This window comes from Rhododendron vialii, chromosome 10a (genome assembly GCF_030253575.1).
Source record: "Rhododendron vialii isolate Sample 1 chromosome 10a, ASM3025357v1".
NCBI classification, from domain to species: domain Eukaryota; kingdom Viridiplantae; phylum Streptophyta; class Magnoliopsida; order Ericales; family Ericaceae; genus Rhododendron; species Rhododendron vialii.
Genome location: NC_080566.1, coordinates 8,808,030 through 8,825,123, shown reverse-complemented (window position 1 = coordinate 8,825,123; position 17,094 = coordinate 8,808,030). Strand labels below are relative to the sequence as shown.

The following is a 17,094-nucleotide window of genomic DNA, read 5'->3' as shown; positions in this document are numbered from 1 at the left end:
GCGGTGTGTGTGATTTGGTGGGAAATTAGAAGAAATTATGCGAAAAGAGAACTATCTCTTATGAATGGATATATAAACTGAGTGAGTAAAGATAGTTCAGCTGTTTAATAGTGGAGTATCACATAATTCACTGGTACCAAATGTAAACTCGAGTTCTTGCATTCAATTTCCACTGCCAGCTCTTTGGCTTACATTGTGTTCGATTTGGGTCTCTGGAACCAACCATTTCCTCTGTGCAAGGTCTCCAATAAGTTTTCTCTTTAATTATTATTCACATTTCTCTATCTATCTGTGTACTTGTTACCCCAGAAATCGCACTCAAAACCCAAATCAAACAAAGTGAAGTTGCTGTTAGGTATTTGGAGTTTACCATATATTGATGAGAGGCCTAACACATATATTGTTTTTTTTTTTTTTTTGCCAATATTGTATACTTCAGCGGGGGTTAACGGGGTGTTAGTCCACAAGAGATTTCAGACGCTATCCATAGCCCTAAATCCTAAACGTCTATGACGGGGCTCGAACTTGACCTCCCACATGGGGAGGATAGGAGATACCAACTGGGACAAGGGCCTATTGGTGGCCCAAAATATTCAATCGGTTTCATTTTTTTTTTTTTTTTGCATGATTGTCCAACAAATCGATATTTACGAAATAAACCATCTTTTTGCATGATTGTCCAACAAATTGATATCTACAAATAAACAAATAGACCATCAATGTGTGAACACCAGTGTATTATTTTTCTATTGTTTTGATGGGGTAAAAAAAATGCACCCTCCAACCATTTTTATTATTTAAGCTTTTAGCCATTTTTTTTAAAACTTCACTTTACTTTCACTTTCTTTTAACTTCACTTTACTGAACTTCTTGCATAAATGATTTTTCCATATTGTTTGACAACTGAATGAAGCCTAGAACATATTTTTTTGAGTCTCTAGAAATATGGAGAGGTTAACATGGGCAACCAAGTCTAACTGGACCCCTTTACTATCTCCAGTGGTTAAGGGGCCAAGTCTAATTGGTGTTAGTTTACTTCTTCAAAGGGTGGAGCGATTTTCTTGATATTGAACTTGAATTAGTTCTTGTAGGCTTTACATGATTGACGTAAAAAGAAACAGAGAAAAGTCTTTATCAGTCACAACGAGATTTTAGAAAAATAAAAAAATCCCCGTCTCAAAAAAAGTGAATAGTAATGTCATTCTTTGGTGATGGCACCCGCCAATAAAAAGTTGGAATAAAATTGGGTGGATGTTATTTTATTTGTATGTTAGTTAGTACCGTGTCATGGTATCAATGGCACACACGATAAGAATTAATCAACTAATCTTATGAGAATTAATCAATCACACCCGTCAACTTACGAGGGTCGCAATTAAAATCAGAGCTCTGCATGGACTGCCCCAAACCTGCTTTGCAACTTTCCTTCTTCTTTTTGGGTCACCCATCTTTGCAAGTTAGCATTTTTTTTTTGTTGGTTGGTGTTGGGTACATTTAAGTTCCAACAATTAACCTGCTTTGCAACTTTCCTTCTTCTTTTTGGGTCACCCATCTCTGCAAGTTAGCATTTTTTTTGGTTGGTTGGTGTTGGGTACTTTTAAGTTCCAACAATTATACATGGGGAGTGATTTTGCCACTCCCATTTTTGTTAATGTCACTCCCCTTTGTGTCTTTATGAGATGATTTGTTTTGTGAGAGAAGGAGAGTGACACTAACAAAAAGGGGAGTGGCAAAATCAATTCCCTTATACATTTGCTTTTTCCCCTTATTTTTTATGCTTGGGATGGTGTACACTTTTGTTTTCAAGAAACCAGTTAGCGATGCCTTTTATATTAGCTTGTATCTCCGTTTGGCCTCTTTAGAGAGTAAGGAGACACTTTTTGTGTGTGTGTGTGTGTGTGTGTCAGTTTCTGAACCCTTATTTTAGCTTTTAAGTAAAATCTTCTAGTTTGCTAATAATGATTGGAGAAATACAAAAAGCATGGAAAGAAATAAAATTTGAGGTGGATTACATGGATCTCATTTATGATGTCATAAAAGATGGGACAGATGTACCGTAAACATGTTTGATTGTAGGACAAGAGAAGTGGGACTAAGGGGTGGGCTCACATGTTATCTTTTTTCAAAATTAGGTTTTTCGTTGCACACAGGACTAAGAGTGTCGATTGGACAATGGTGCACCATTTTCCCATTTAGTAACTAGTTTCCCATGAGGGATAACTAATACCAAGGGAGGAGTGGTATTACTTAGTCCCCCTTCTCCCGATTATCTTCCTCCCCATCCAACGGTAAATTATAATTCCCATCGTCTTTATTCCACTCTAACCAAATCCAGTACAACTAATCCACTATTCACATAATGTCATCTATTTTCCCGTGGGCCACATTTGTCCTTTCTGTCCTCGTTCTAAATCACATCTTATCCAATACCTCCTACAATGAAAAACCTCAAGAGCATTGACCGCGTCGTTCCGAGTCAAAAATAAATTTATAAAACCTTGGAGTTAACTACTACTCCGTAGAATAGCGGTTAAGACTGAGTGTCGAATCCGCAGGGACAATATGGCTAAGTTATGATAATTTCAATTAATTCTTAGACTAATTCAGAAGAAACAGATTTGAGTTGTTTGATTTCAGAAAACTAATTAATTAAGAAAGCTACTAATTATTTGATTTGAAAACTGATGAGAAAGATCTAGGGTTTCGAATCCACCCCGACCACGTAACAACGATATGCATAGGCTAGGTTTAACATTCGAATCATTAAAGACTATCATTAGAGCTTGCAATCCCTTCCGATAATCGTCAAGAAGATAATTGAGTTGTTAAAAGGCATAGATTATCCCATAGCACGGACCGTCTCAGAAGTACGGTCTGGCCGCCTAACGGCACGATCCGTCTTACGAGCATAATCTATCTCAGAATTCCAACCACAATCAAAGAATACCATTGTTTAACTCCGTACTTGAAAACCGCAAATATAAATACGGAACAGATTAAAAGTATTAAAATCATTTCATAAAACTGAAACAAGTTCTAGTTAAACAATCGATTCGAAAATTAAAATCTAAACCTATACATATACAAAGTTACTTGGCACGGTGCTTCATCTTCTCCCTAGAGAATGGAGTTAGCCGCTCATGGTAACCGGGTGTTCCTCGCGAAGTCGTCTCTTGTTCCTTCCTCCCCGAACTGCCGTAATAGCGTGGGTCTCCTCCTTTTATATCCTACTGCCATTTCTTATATGCATGTGCCGAAAATCTGGGCACTTTGGAAAGGAGGACTCCTTTCCATATTCCAACTCCTCTCCTTTGGTAATGCGTTTAAATCAATGCAAATACTTAATATATGTTTCCTAGCCAAAGTTCAATTCCTTGTCATCGGCCAATTCCTTACCCCATTGCAAGAGTTACTTCCTTAATTTACAATTCATTCACGTGGCTAACAGGAGCAACCCAATTCTATTTTTGTTCTATTTTCGCCACCAAATAAATGCTAGCCAATGTTCGCAGCAATCCTCCGTAAGACTTCTCAATTTGCACGTTTTTGCAAAGCCTACAAACACCACAAAACACTAAAATATATCAAGTAACAATGTAAACGAACCAACAATGCATAAATTAGAAGAATTAAATGGGTGCTTTTTAGCACCTATCACATTAACATTAGGTACTCTTGAGAGGCAATAAACAATGAAAAACATCGTGGGGGATATAATAGTTATATTCAATTGGGATTGATTGGATTCTCTGGCCTGTGAAGTTTATTTCTCTTTTCCTAGTAAAGCCAAATTCTGACTAGGAAATATGGACGCAAGAGCTCATGCATATTATATCCTCAAAACAAGACAAGCTCTAGATGTTGACCTCTATAGTTATCACTAGTGATGAACAGTTCTCAAAATATTCCAAACATGTCTGCTTTATTCTTCTTTGTGGTACTTTCTTTTGGGATCAGTTTCTTTATTGTATGTGTTGGAACTTTTTTATGAAGTGGTTGGTGAATTTTCTTTAATGATGTGCTGCTGAACTCAAAATTACCCAGTTTGATAAAGTAACCAGACTAAAGCACAGAATTGTCCTCTTTTTTTGTGTTCCCTTGTTGTTGACAGTTGAAGCCAAATTAACATCAGAAGGGGTGATGGAAGAGGCTTTGTTGCTGAAAAATGGAGATAGGAAGTTGGTGCCGATCGCACCGAAGGCGTTTGTGGAAGAGCTGAAGAAGGTGACTGCCATAGCAGCACCGATGGTAATGGTGAACATGTCGCAGCACCTCTTGCGCGTCACACCCATGATAATGGTGGGACACATTAGTGAACTTTCCCTCTCCAGTGTTGCAATTGCCACCTCTCTAACCAACGTTACCGGCTACAGCGTCCTTGTAAAGTTTTGTTTCTTGTCCTTTTTTTTTTTGGTTTTAGTTAGCACTGCTTTTTCAAACTAATATGGACACCCAATTCGAAATTTATGCACATTATGAGGTGGTTACTTATCTTTTTACCTATGTTTTCCCATAACAATTCAAAGCAAAGATCAACAAATTAATTGACTACTAATTTATATGTATGCAGCTTGGGATGGCAGGAGCATTGGAAACCCTGTGTGGGCAAGCTTATGGAGCAGAGCAGTATAAAAAGCTAGGAACTTATACTAATGGAGCAATATTGTCCCTCATTCTGGTTTGTCTACCGATATCTCTTCTCTGGATCTTCATGGATAAACTGCTTGTGTTCTTTGGCCAAGACCCCATAGTTTCTTTGGAAGCTGGCAAATATGCAATTTGGCTAATTCCCTCGCTGTTTCCTTACGCTATTCTGGAATCAATGGTTCCGTATTTGCAAACTCAGAGTTTGATCCTTCCAATGCTTTTATGCTCAATTGTCACGTTATCTTTTCACATACCTCTTTGTTGGGCTTTAGTTTTTAAGTCTGGGTTAGGAACTAAGGGAGCAGCATTGGCAATTAGTTTGTCGTATTGGGTGGATGCGATCGCGCTTGGGCTTTATTTGAAATACTCTCCAGCATGTGAAAAAAGCCGCGTTCCTTTCTCAAGGGATGTTTTCCTGAGCATTGGGGAGTTCTTCCGCTTCGCTCTTCCCTCTGCCGGAATGGTTTGGTATTTCTATGAGCGGGGATTTTGCACTTGGGTGCATTTGGTTCGCTGGTGATTTCAGAGACGAATGGAATCGTAATTCCTTGGTCTCCTGGTGGAATGGCAATTAATCTAAACTGTTTTGAGTAATGATTTCCTTTTGTAATAAGAACAAACATTCCATGGGAATGCCATTTCATTGCAGTTTCCTTCCAGCGAACCAAACGTTGCCTTCGTTTTACATACTTTCTAAGTCCACTTTCAATCCTGATATTTCCTGCCTATGCACAATGTACAGTCTTGAATGGTGGTCATTTGAACTACTCGTATTGTTGTCTGGGCTTCTACCAAACCCAGAACTCGAATCTTCCGTGCTTTCAATCTGGTATGCTTCTTCTCTATTCTTGTGAATTTCGGTTATATGAACTTTTCAACTTAAGTGCTTATCATATTTTACCATATGTGTGAACAGCCTGACAACTACTTCACTGCACTCCCTCATACCATATTCTATCGGTGCTGCTGCAAGGTTTTGCTTTCGATAGCTGTTTCCTTAAGCATGTATCTCTTACATATATGATTATATGTATGTATTATACACCACTGAAAAGCGTAAAATTGATCATATCTGTAGCACTCGGGTTTCTAATGAATTAGGAGCTGGGAATTCACGGGCAGCTCAACTGAGTGTCTGCACTGTGATGGTTCTTGCAGTTGCAGAGGCAATTATGGTATGCGCGGCTCTCTTTTGTTGCCGCTTCATTCTAGGATATGCATACAGTAGTGAGAAAGAAGTGGTGGATTATGTGAGAGAAATGACTCCTCTTCTCTGTCTCTCCATCGTCATGGACAGCATAACGGAAATACTATCTGGTTAGCTTCATGCATCTTTGCATATTGTAATACGGATGTATTCGTTGAAACATTCGACCTATCCAGAAGTTGTTTCCGAAACTAGAAACTCAACAGCATGAAAACCGATGATAACTGAAAAGCAAAAGTAGAAGCTATGGCAAACACACTAGCGAAATCTAAAATCACCTCCCCAAAATCTACAGCAAACACCCACCCTCTATGTTAAGTCAATGTCCACAAATTAGAGTAAAGTAAACACGTTAGAACATGCAGCTTAATGGTTATCTTTCTGCCAAAAGTGTTTCTTTGAAGTTATCCAAAGCTTCCTTTACTTGTCCTGAGAAGTTGATTCCTTCAGCTATTTTCCACCAAATGAACTAAAATGCTGTTGTAAAATTTCATTGCTCAACCTTGAAAAACAAACCAAGGTGGTAGGCCGATACAGAGGCATTGAGAACAAAGAAAGTGTTGGAGTTGATAGGATCCCCCTTTTCACAACCCATGTCACACCTTAAAGTTATTTTTCCTTTGCACCAGGGATTGCCAGAGGAAGTGGGTGGCAGCATATCGGCGCCTATGCCAATTTCGGGGCATATTATCTGGTTGGAATTCCATTGGCTATTGTATTGGGTTTTTTACAAAAACTAAGAGGCGAGGGGATTTGGGGCGGAATAGTGACAGGAACAATACTGCAAGTCATTTTGCTAACTTCTGCAACATGTCTTACTAATTGGCAAGAACAGGTTTGTATTTGAAATCCTCTCTGTGATAAGTGGTTGCGGTAAGATGCCCGCGTGTTTACTTTTTCTTGCGTTTTTTTGGGAAAGAAAAAAATAGATGGGAAGTTTGAGGCTGAGATAAGTGATACCCCTCATGGCTTGATGGACTGAAACCAAATCAGAATTTTCTTCTAATTCTATGAGTGTGATTGCAGGCAAATAAAGCCAAGGAAAGGATATTCAAGGGGAGAATTCTGGATGACAAGTTAATTGATCAGTTGAATTAGTGCTTCTCAGGAGCTGCTGTTTTTCCAGGCACCATTTGGTTTGAGACTTCCGTATTTCTCAAGACGGCCTGTGATTTTTTACGCTCGTTTTTTACGTTGAGAAGACGGCAATGGAATAGAAGGACGAACTTGGTATCCAAGATCGAAATTGTGTTCCAAAAGATCCATGTTGAAAATTTTTCTTTTCCTTCTAGTAAAGGATTAATCATCCGGTTGTACTTCAAAAAGTTTTATTCATTACCCACATGCTATCTTGCTGAGTTTTTCCACCCGAATGAACTCATGTTTTTTCCTCCCTGGTGATGTGTTATTCTCTTCTTTAGTTGTTCTACAACTTGCTAGAACTGCTGCTGCATGGGAACAGAGAGTCCCTTAACAATAAACTTTATTTTCTGGAGATTTGTTTAGACCTATGTTACTTGGAACGCAGATCGTACTGGTACAAAGGGAGAGGAACATGGACGTGGTATGCCACATGTCTAAATTGTGTAACGCTAGGGGTAGGCTTCTACAGACTAAAGATATCGAAACCAAAACTTACCCAGGGGATAAAAATCTAGTAAAATTAAGTATCATTTTCAAAATTATTCGTGCAAAATACATTTCTTGGAACATAATGATCAAAAATTTTCATTCTCTCACTAAAATTACATTCTCTCTAGATTTTTACAATAATTAATTCTAGGGATCGCTTTGGATCACTATATTTACCGTTTTGGAACGAAAGTATCTCGGAGTATTCGTATTGGTACGTAATTCGTTAGGGTAGTAGCATTCCTTGGTTACATATGGTAAATTCTAGCCTAACAAGTCAGTGAATTAGGGGTAGAGGATGGCTGCTTCTTTTGATGATGTGGTGTTCCTATATTGAAGTGTCTAATCTAGCTCGTGTTTTTGACGTTTTGCTGGAATACAAGCTCCGTCTAAATGCTGAGAAATGTGCATTCAGCGTTAGCTCTGGGAGGTTCCTCGGTTAGATAGTCAGTCGCCGAGGTATTGAAGCAGATTCGAAGCAAATCTCTGCCGTGCAGAATCTCTGGGCACCCTCGGCCATCAAAGAAGTACAAGGGCTTACCGGAATGGTTGCGGCCTTGAATCGTTTCATTCGTCGCTCGGGCGATCTCTGCCGACCGTTCTTCCAAGCGATCAAAACTAGCCGGTGACAGTTCCAGTGGACGGATGAATGTGCAGTCTCTGCAATCCTTGAAGGATTATCTTTCCCGAGCTCCACTCCTTGTCACACCAGTTGGGGATGAAGATCTGTATCTCTACTTTTGTCATCTCGGCAGCCTCCAGCTGGTCCACCACGTCCTCTTCGGCCTTCGTGTATCCTTGTGCATAACCCTCGTCAAACACCTTCTTCTTTTCTCTTTCCATCTCCTCTCATCTCTTTCTCCATTTCCTTCTTCCCCTCGGCTCACGCTTGTTCAGCGGCACCTTGCAGATTCTGGACCAGCTCATTCAGATTTGCAACCTGTTCGGATTGGTTTCCTCATTCAAGCTCTGAGTCCTCCAATTGCTTCTTGTAGAGCTCCACCTGCTGCTGCTGTACTCCCGTTCTCTTATCAATATCGCCGATGTACAGTTGTGCCCGCATCAAAGATTGTATGGCCTGCACTTTTCAATATTGGAAACATATGATACCGAGGAATAAAACTTGAAACAAAACGAGCAAGATTATTTTTAAGAGAAAACTAACCCTTCCTGAGTAAAAGTAGTGATCATCTATAGCCGATTTGAGCTTTTTCGGGGAGCATGATATCCTTCGGAAGAGCCAGGCCGTGGAACAGCATTCTTACAATGGAGGGGTCGGCATCGAGGCTGTCCGTGGCCATTAACTGCCTTTTTTCTGGAGTGATGATGAGTGGACGCCATGCTGGGGCCGAACCGGGGATGCCTTTTCCTTTTTCTTCTCCGCTGCCTTCTCCCGAGCTGACCACTGTCGTCTTTGAGCCAACCGCCGTTGTCTTCTGTCGTTTCTCGGCTGGAGCCTCCTTTGTTTGGGTCGAAGAGTTATGGGGCCTTTTTCTGGTCGGGTAGACGGGAGGAGGCACCTTGGAACCCGTGGGTTGAGAAGATTTGGTTATCAGACCATGAGCCGAGGTAGCGGTTTTGGCCGCTGTCTTGGCTTTCTCTTCTTCCTGCCTCTTCTTCTGCCTTCTCTCCAGTTCACCGATTATGTCCTTCGGGGGCATTGTCTCTGTTTCTTTCTCTTCTTCGTCGGTGTCTTCCGCCCTGGGTAGTCTTAACTTCCCTCGGAGTGGACGTTCGATGCTCGGCCTCAGGATTTCAGGAATCTCACCAAATGAGTCCTCAAAAACTTCTTCTCCTTCTTCTTCTACTTCTTCTTCTACCACAGGCTGCTCTACAATAACAGTCGGTGTATCCTTCGTTTGATAAAGCCCTGATACGTCGGCGTGTACTCTAACAGGGCGGGAGCATCTCTCTCTGCAACTGGGATTGATAACAAAGCCGAGGCAAGACTTGGTTGGTCTGTGCACCTCTTCAATAAAGCTCGGTTGATCTTCGATGAATCTGCCGAGCATAAACATAATAGTGTCAGAAACAGAAAGATAAGTGAAAATCAAGTAATATATTGCAAGGATAAATGATATGGTGTTTTCCCCATGGACCGTATACAAAATTGTCTCGGATTTCTACGTAATCCGAGGCCCATTGCTCAGAGTCGTACATTCCTTCGACGATGAGTTTGGACTTCTTTTTCCGGCTACACAAATAGTAGCGAGAGAATTTCAGGTTCCGAGACATCATGTAATTTTCAAAAAGATGGTGTGCCTCAAGATTGAAGAGCTTAGTTTAATGATCGAGTGGACCAATCGATATGTGTTGACGCTTAGTTGGCAGGGGTAAGTTGGAAAGTAAAAAGCAGCTCCATCAGAATCGTGTGCATCGGAAACCGAAGCTTGCCTTCGATGATTGCCATCAGTAACCTCCCTAGGCTCGGTGGAAATCTTCTCGGGCTCGGTAGAAACCTCTCCAGACTCGGCGAGCACCTTCACCAGTCAACATGGGGAAGAAGGGTCAATGGTGATTTCAGCCCCCACAAAGTGACAACTTAATAACAACTCTTTTACCAAGTTGCTCCCAAACAACGCTTCAAGAATATTGCTAATTTTGTCAGGGTAGCTAGAGGAAGTGGATGGTAGCTTATAGGAGCATTTGTCAATCTTGGAGCGTTTTATCTGGATGCAATTCCAGTTGCTCTCCTGTTGGGTTACGTTCTCCATATGGGGGGAAGAGGCTTGGTGATCGGATTAACAACAGGGCCAACTATGCAATTCGTTCTGCTCTCTCTCGTAACAAGTTTAACAGATTGGCAAAAACAGGTCTTTGTTTTGAATGCTTCGTGTGTCATAGTTTTCTCTTTGTTGCTCACTGTCTACTAAGAATGGATTAGGGAAAGCATAGGGCTATGTAGCACGATTACTGAGGTATTGGAAATTTACATATCGGATTGTCTTATCAGTGTCATGTCTCTTGGCCGTGTCGGTGCTACTTAGGAAAAGGACAATTCGGAAACTCTCATCCATTTTCTTATTCTGTGGATCCAAGGGATGTGCTAGAGCTCCCAAACCCTCTCTTTTCTTGCATTTGCTGGCTTGCAAAACAAGAAGTGGGGTTTTGAGATATGGTGATATTAAGTGAAGAATCTCTTGGCTTGTTAAAAACATAACCTAGAACTTGACTTTTGCGTATGGTACTCTCTCTCTCTTCTTCTTTTTTATCGGCGAAAGCATTTGGGCTAAATTAGCATAACCTTTGGCAAATAATTGTGTGTGGCCGTGTCAGAAAAAAATAGAATTTATCCTTTTCAGATTAACTCAAAAATAGCTAATTTAATCAAGCAATTGTGATTATCCGTTCGATTACCTCAACAAAGAGGATTTTCCTAAAGGTATCAATCAATAATAGATTGACGCTCTTCAATCAGAAAAGATAATTGAATATAAACAAGCTTGAATTCAATCAAAAGCAAGTTTATATACGATTACTCTTAAGATTTCGACAAGAATAAGATAGAAATATAGGCACGCTTGAACTGAATCGAAAGCAAGCCTATATGCGACTACTCGTTGGCAAAAAAAGACAGAAATATACAAGATAACTTGAATTTAATCAAAAGTCGGCTTACATTCAAATAACTCTTCAAACTTGCAAAATATTAAGCTATTACTAAATTATTCTAAGTCTTAAACTACTCTAGATCTCTGAGCAACCATTTTGTATGGAATGTCAGATGATGAATTTTTATCAAGGGGTTTCTCTCTTCGATTGCCTCTTCTATTTATTGACGATGGGTCTGTCTTCAACTTGTATTCTCCACGTTTTCTTTTAGCGCTCAAGTCTTCATTCAAATTTGATTCAAAATGCCCTCCATTCCCTCAAAAAACGGTTGCAAAGGCCTTCGAACTGCCGCTTGACTTGGTCTTCTCAGAAAACTCTTCTCTTTCCACGTTTGTTGATGTAGATCGTGGCTAACTTCTGGATAATGGGCTTCTGCTTTTGTGCAACATGAATTAGTGCTTCGAAATAATTTACCCAGATGATTTACAGTAAGCATAACTGAATTCCCTTATGAAACAGGTCCCTAATGACACCGTTCGATAGTTTTAAGAGTTAATCAACGGTTACGCTTAATTATCATCTTAATACCTATCATTCGATGACCAAATGTGGTTGTTTCCAATCTAAATGATACCGTATAGTACTAAAATAACATCGTAATTAAATGCTTCGATTCTCTGTATCTTAGGCCTAATTACAATGTGTTTTGATTGGATCACGCACTGTTTAGTGTCATGTGTAATTTTCTTATTGGGTAGTACTCCCTCCGTCCCTTTTTTAGAGTCTAATTGATAAGCACCCGTTAATGCAATGCAGGGTGCGCTAGTATCTAGTTTTAGTTAATTTCATCGCTTAATTAGTTGCTTCTTAATTGCGTTTACTCATAAGGTATGTTTTTAGTGCTTTCAGGTAAATCGTGTGAATAAGGCATATTTTGACATCATCCATGGCCCGAGTGCGTCCAAGTACCCAAGGAACCAATGAAGACCCTGTCGGCCCCTGAAAATCTGTCTAAGTATGGAAAAATCACTTTTCGAAAAAATATCGATTTTCGAGATAAAAAATGGCGGTAATTGATCCTTGAATTTTTCTAAGAGCAACTTCAAAATTGCAAGGTTTTATTCAAAGATTAAGGTCATGTTTTGAGCCATTTATTCGATAGAAAAGTGTGCTGTTTTCTGTTTTACACTAAAAGCTGGGGGTCAACATTTTGATTGGATTGAAATCTCAAAATTCTGGTAATGCCATTGTTTCCAAATGGGGGATACTTCCTTATTTTCATTAAATAAATTAAAGTAAAGAAAAGGTAAAAGAAAGGTTTAAAATGCAATCTTTACTTAAGTTTAGAGAATGAAAATAAGATGTTGTGGAGATTTGCCCGAGCAGAAACAGAATTGCCCGAGCAGGAGTTGATTTGCCCGAGCAGAAGCTGAGTTGCCCGAGCAGAACCAGATTTGCCCGAGCAAGAAGCAGATGGCCAAGGCAGCAGCAGACCAGAGCGCTGAGCTATGGGGTTCGGCATCGATGGGAATAATGGAGATCCATCGATGCCGAAGCACTTAAGAAAATCTGAGCTATGGACCTCGGCATCGATGTAAGGTTTCAAGGTCCATCGATGCCGAGCATGTTAGCAGAGCACCCTAAGGCCGTTGCCATCGATGCCGAGGGGCTTAGAGGTGGATTTTCGGATCATCTTGGAAATATTCCAGGCTCGGATCACCCAAAGTATAAAAGCTTATGTCATTGTTTTGTACAAACAAGTAGATAGATTCAAGTAAAATTAGATTTGCTTACCTAATTTTAGATCTAGATCTAGATTCAAATTGTTCTTGAGTGTTCTTGTTGTTTTTCATTTTTTCAGCACTTATCTTTTAATTTTCTGCCTTTAGTTGTTAGTTTTTGACATTGTCTCTTTAATTAAAGTTGTTTATTTTCTCCCGATCTACCTTAATCTCTAATTTTCTTCTAGTGTTGCTTTTCAATTATGTTAAGTAGATTTTCACTTGCTCCTATCTCTCTAGATATGGGTGAGTAGTTTCAAAGGTTAGGTCATGGGGTGATTAGCACCTCATGGCTCGGGCGAAAATTGCATTTTGCACCCAATAAAGCTTTAAACTTTGATTTGAAAATTGATGTGGGGTTCGGGTTTGTTTGACAAATCACCGAGGTGTTAACCTCTTTGATCATGTGTAGGTGGGAGTATCGCCTATCCACCACACATGATGCTTAGAGCTCTGTCGCTCGAGGTATTTGCCAAATGAACTCTAGAGCTAGTTTGGTTCTCAAATCATTTTATCTTCCGATTTGAGAACTTTAATCAAGTATCTTAAATTGTGTAATTGGATGAAAAAGTGTGATTTAGCTTGAGTCTTGAGTATTAATAATTCCTAGACCTAGCCTATCTTTTCTCTAGTTAATTCGTTTTTAATTTAGCCTTTTATTTCCATCGCTTAAAGTAAAACAAAGTTGGCTGTCTAAAAGCCGAAAGCCCTTACTTGCATCTACAAATCCGACCAAGCCATATAATTTTTCCCTTGGGTACGATCCCGGATTTCCGGTTTATTATGCTTCAATCGATGTGTTAAACCCTACGCTTGGGGTATTATTCCACATTATCATCGGAGTAAGCGAAGCACTAATATTCCATTTTGGGCCGTCCCTTAATAAATGTCCAATTTGTAAAGTTAATGGGTAAAAGTTGGTGCATTTTCTATTTTGCCTCTAAAAGTATATTCCATTTTGAAAAGTTAGTGAGTAAAAGTGTAATGATGATGTCTCCATAGAAGGTAAATAGGAAAAGTGGAGGTAAAAGTTGATGTGAAATGTGTAATGATGATGTCTTTTTAATAAGTTGAAATTACGAAGCAAGACACTTAAAAAAAGTCGGAGGGAGTATATTTTAGAATGTAAACAGAAAGCCAGTATTGATTTTTCGTATGATATTGCAGGCAACTATTGCAAGGGAAAGAGCGATGAAGGGAAATTTGCCAGCTGATAATGATTCCATTGAGTGATTCAATGTTTCTCAAGGGTTTCAGTTTCAGAAAGCATATTATTTTTTTGGCTGATTCTAAAGCTTAGGCTCCTTGTTTGGGCATAAAATATTTTCCTGGAACATGTTTTACGTATTTTTTGGTGGTTGGTTTTGCAAAAGAGGTAAAACATTTTACTTCATATGGATGAAAATATTTGTTTTCTTGAAAAGATGGTAAGCAATTTTCCAAACTTTGGCTTTGCTGCTCGACAAATAATTACGATACTTTACTAAGAGCATCTCCAGTGGGATCGCTAAAACTGAATGGCTAGATGGAACTTTTTCGTAAAAATTGGATCCACTTATGGAGTGATAAGTGGTCATTAGCTGATTAAGTGGATGGTGCCCCCAATGGACTAGTTAATTTTGTTGTATGAAACCAAAAAAAAAAAAAATATTCACTCATTTTCTAAATGGTAGTCCGCCATCAAAATACGTGCAATTTTGTAACCAAATTATAAGGTGCTTCCGTGCATAATTTTTAAAATTTATTGACACCAAATTAAATGTCTCATTGATATCTTTACTTCCGTGTCAAAAATTTTTAAAAATTATTATATTTTGATTCGAAAAATGCACGTATATTTATGATGGACTATCATTAAAGAACAAATGGGGTAAACAGCAACGACAATGTGAATTGAAGCAAAGCAACGCTATGGCAGAATGAAAAGGTCAACCTACCCTATTTGTTGAAGCTTTAATTTTGCAACAATTAGCAAATTTTGAAAACCTCACATGGTATTCCATAAACTCACGAAATAAGTTTTTTAAATTTGAAACTTGGGCCCAAATATCCTCCCAACGTCATCTTTAAAATAAAAAAAAATCCTAATACTTTATTTGTTTGTAGGTGGAGAAGGAAACAGATTAGTATAGGTCTACATACCCAAGGTATACATTTTATGCCAACGTAAAAATTATTTTTTAACCTAAAAATTGGCCTCACAAAATCTAATGAGTGCATAAATAAGTGGCCAAATCTATAGGGTGAGTTATTGAGCGGTAGGCTAATGGCCTAATTTATCTAATCCATTGGAGTTAGTTTTTGTACATTCACTAGCTAAATTTTAGCCACTCACCCTATTGAGTGTTTTATAGAGTTTATTGGAGATGCTCTAAGCTCCCCACAATCCCAATCTCATATGTCTTAACCCCGTGCCTTCTCATCAAATACGGCAAAAATTTGAATGTAATACATACATACATATATCATTTTTCAACTATCAACCAAATAACGATAAATAAAAACGAAACTTTTGTTTTTTTCCGAAATCATTTTATATAAAAAAAACTCTTACATCGTAAAACATTTTACTTTGAAACAAACAAAGCCTTAATATAGTGTAAATATTCAAAACTCAAGAACTAGATATAGCACTTCATGTTAGTATCATTTTCCTTCCGATTACTGATCGGAAAGAAAAAACATTGCAAATCCTTCAACAAAGTGTGAAGTAATAATAGCCGTCAAATCCAAAAATTTCTGGGTTCTTTGATTTTTGCCTTATGTTCCTTTTTTCTTGTCAATTTTTCTCCATCCATTTTCACAATATCCAAACAGTAATAATCACAAAATTGCAACGAATAAGAAGGAACCTAACCAAACCAAATACGTACTGCAACAAAAATACGAAGCACATGCCACAAACTTCAATAATACCTGCCAATTTATGCGTGCATAGAAAATTACGAATCCAGATCTCCTCTATGAGGATCTTGCAAAGATTTTGGCGTGGAGCTGCCAACAAATTAATGAGGTGATCTAATAGGCAAGAGTGTTTCTTAATTTTAACAAAAATACACCGATTAGCTAGGGAACCAAATACAGGCACCGAGGAGGGCCTGACCCGTCCATGCGACTGTGCTTAAGGCAGTGGGGGTGGGGCGGGTGGACCGCGACGGTGGAGCTGACATGCCTGATTTTGTTGCCTAGTTGCTTATCAATGGTAGAAAATTTTTGAACAACATGCATCCCAAAGGGCAGTGATTAACATGCTACAAGGTCTCAACGTCGGTGAAAAACGCATACATATTCATGAATATATACTGATCTTCATGAATATTTCTATTGAAATTGTAACTCTTTTGGCCTTGTGTAACATCCACTCTTATTAGACAATTGTTAGTAAAGTTATGGGAGTAGTACTAATTACTAAATGGGGACAGAAATGTAATTTAAGTACGAATTCATACACGCTGGGCAAAATTTCATTTTATTTGCGGGTCAAATTCTTGAATTATTATAATAAAAAGATCAAATTATCAACGAAGAAGTTAGAGATCAGCGGGATCAAGTGATCCCACTTGACCTAATGTCCCTCTGCCCCTATATGTAGCACCGAGGTTTTTGAAAATGTACAACGTGTCTACTTATCATATCGGTGTCATGTCCCTAGCCCAAATTTCAGGTATCTGTTTCTTTCAATGTTTTCCATCCTATTTCTCGAGATCAAAGCCGAATTTGGTACAAATTTCAACTAGAAAACCCTTGATAGGACTTAAAGATAAGAAATAAACAGAACTGCTAGTCTGCTAAATAGTATACAATAATCGAGAAATTTTTCGGTGCCGGGTGGGTATATCCTGGCAAGAGGTTTCGAATTGAGTCACTTGATTTATAGAAACTCTTAACACTTGCTAACCATAGGATTTAGAAATAAAGGGTCTAGATTTATGACTACGTATATAAGATTCAAAAACTGAACTCCATTATTATATAGATTGCATGTTTTGAGTATCATTGAACATGATGCGCTTGACAGAATTTAATAGAATAGAAAAAAAAAAAAACGGATTCAATGTTTTTTATGGAATGTAAAGGCTCTATTTGGTGTGGTTTATATATGCATGTCGATGGATAGATCGACACGCGGTAGAGTGGCGTGAACACATAGTGCACGGAATTATTTCTTTTTTGGAAAATAATTTTTTTTGAAAAATAATTTTTGAAGTAAAAAAGTTTTCGGATCGGATTCGGATTCAGATTTTCGGATCGGATCTGAATTTTTCGGATTTGGAT

The 17,094-nt window shown here is 38.7% G+C and overlaps 3 protein-coding genes across 7 annotated transcripts in view; all 3 read left to right on the top strand.

Moving 5' to 3' along the window:
- LOC131302588 (protein DETOXIFICATION 14-like) overlaps positions 1 to 17,094 on the top strand; it is a 37,088-nt gene that overhangs the window by 4,185 nt on the left and 15,809 nt on the right. The window lies entirely within an intron of this gene.
- LOC131302587 (protein DETOXIFICATION 14-like) overlaps positions 1 to 17,094 on the top strand; it is a 35,921-nt gene that overhangs the window by 3,018 nt on the left and 15,809 nt on the right. Inside the window, exons 2-8 of one of the 5 annotated variants that reach the window (XR_009191811.1) lie at positions 4,112 to 4,380; positions 4,571 to 5,115; positions 5,390 to 5,476; positions 5,564 to 5,620; positions 5,726 to 5,964; positions 6,484 to 6,689; positions 6,881 to 7,120. Coding sequence is in view for 4 of the 5 variants with exons in the window: in XM_058329302.1 (XP_058185285.1) it covers positions 4,141 to 4,380; positions 4,571 to 5,115; positions 5,390 to 5,476; positions 5,564 to 5,620; positions 5,726 to 5,964; positions 6,484 to 6,689; positions 6,881 to 6,952 (1,446 nt within the window). In the remaining variant the exon portion in view is untranslated. Of the gene's footprint in view, positions 1 to 4,111; positions 4,381 to 4,570; positions 5,116 to 5,389; positions 5,477 to 5,563; positions 5,621 to 5,725; positions 5,965 to 6,483; positions 6,690 to 6,880; positions 7,375 to 17,094 lie in introns of those variants that run through there. The other 4 variants (XM_058329302.1, XM_058329303.1, XM_058329305.1 and 1 more) reach the window with 4 other exon arrangements.
- The window catches only part of LOC131302582 (putative disease resistance protein At3g14460), a 47,093-nt gene that overhangs the window by 20,428 nt on the left and 9,571 nt on the right, over positions 1 to 17,094 (top strand). The gene's annotated exons all lie outside the window — the stretch shown is intronic.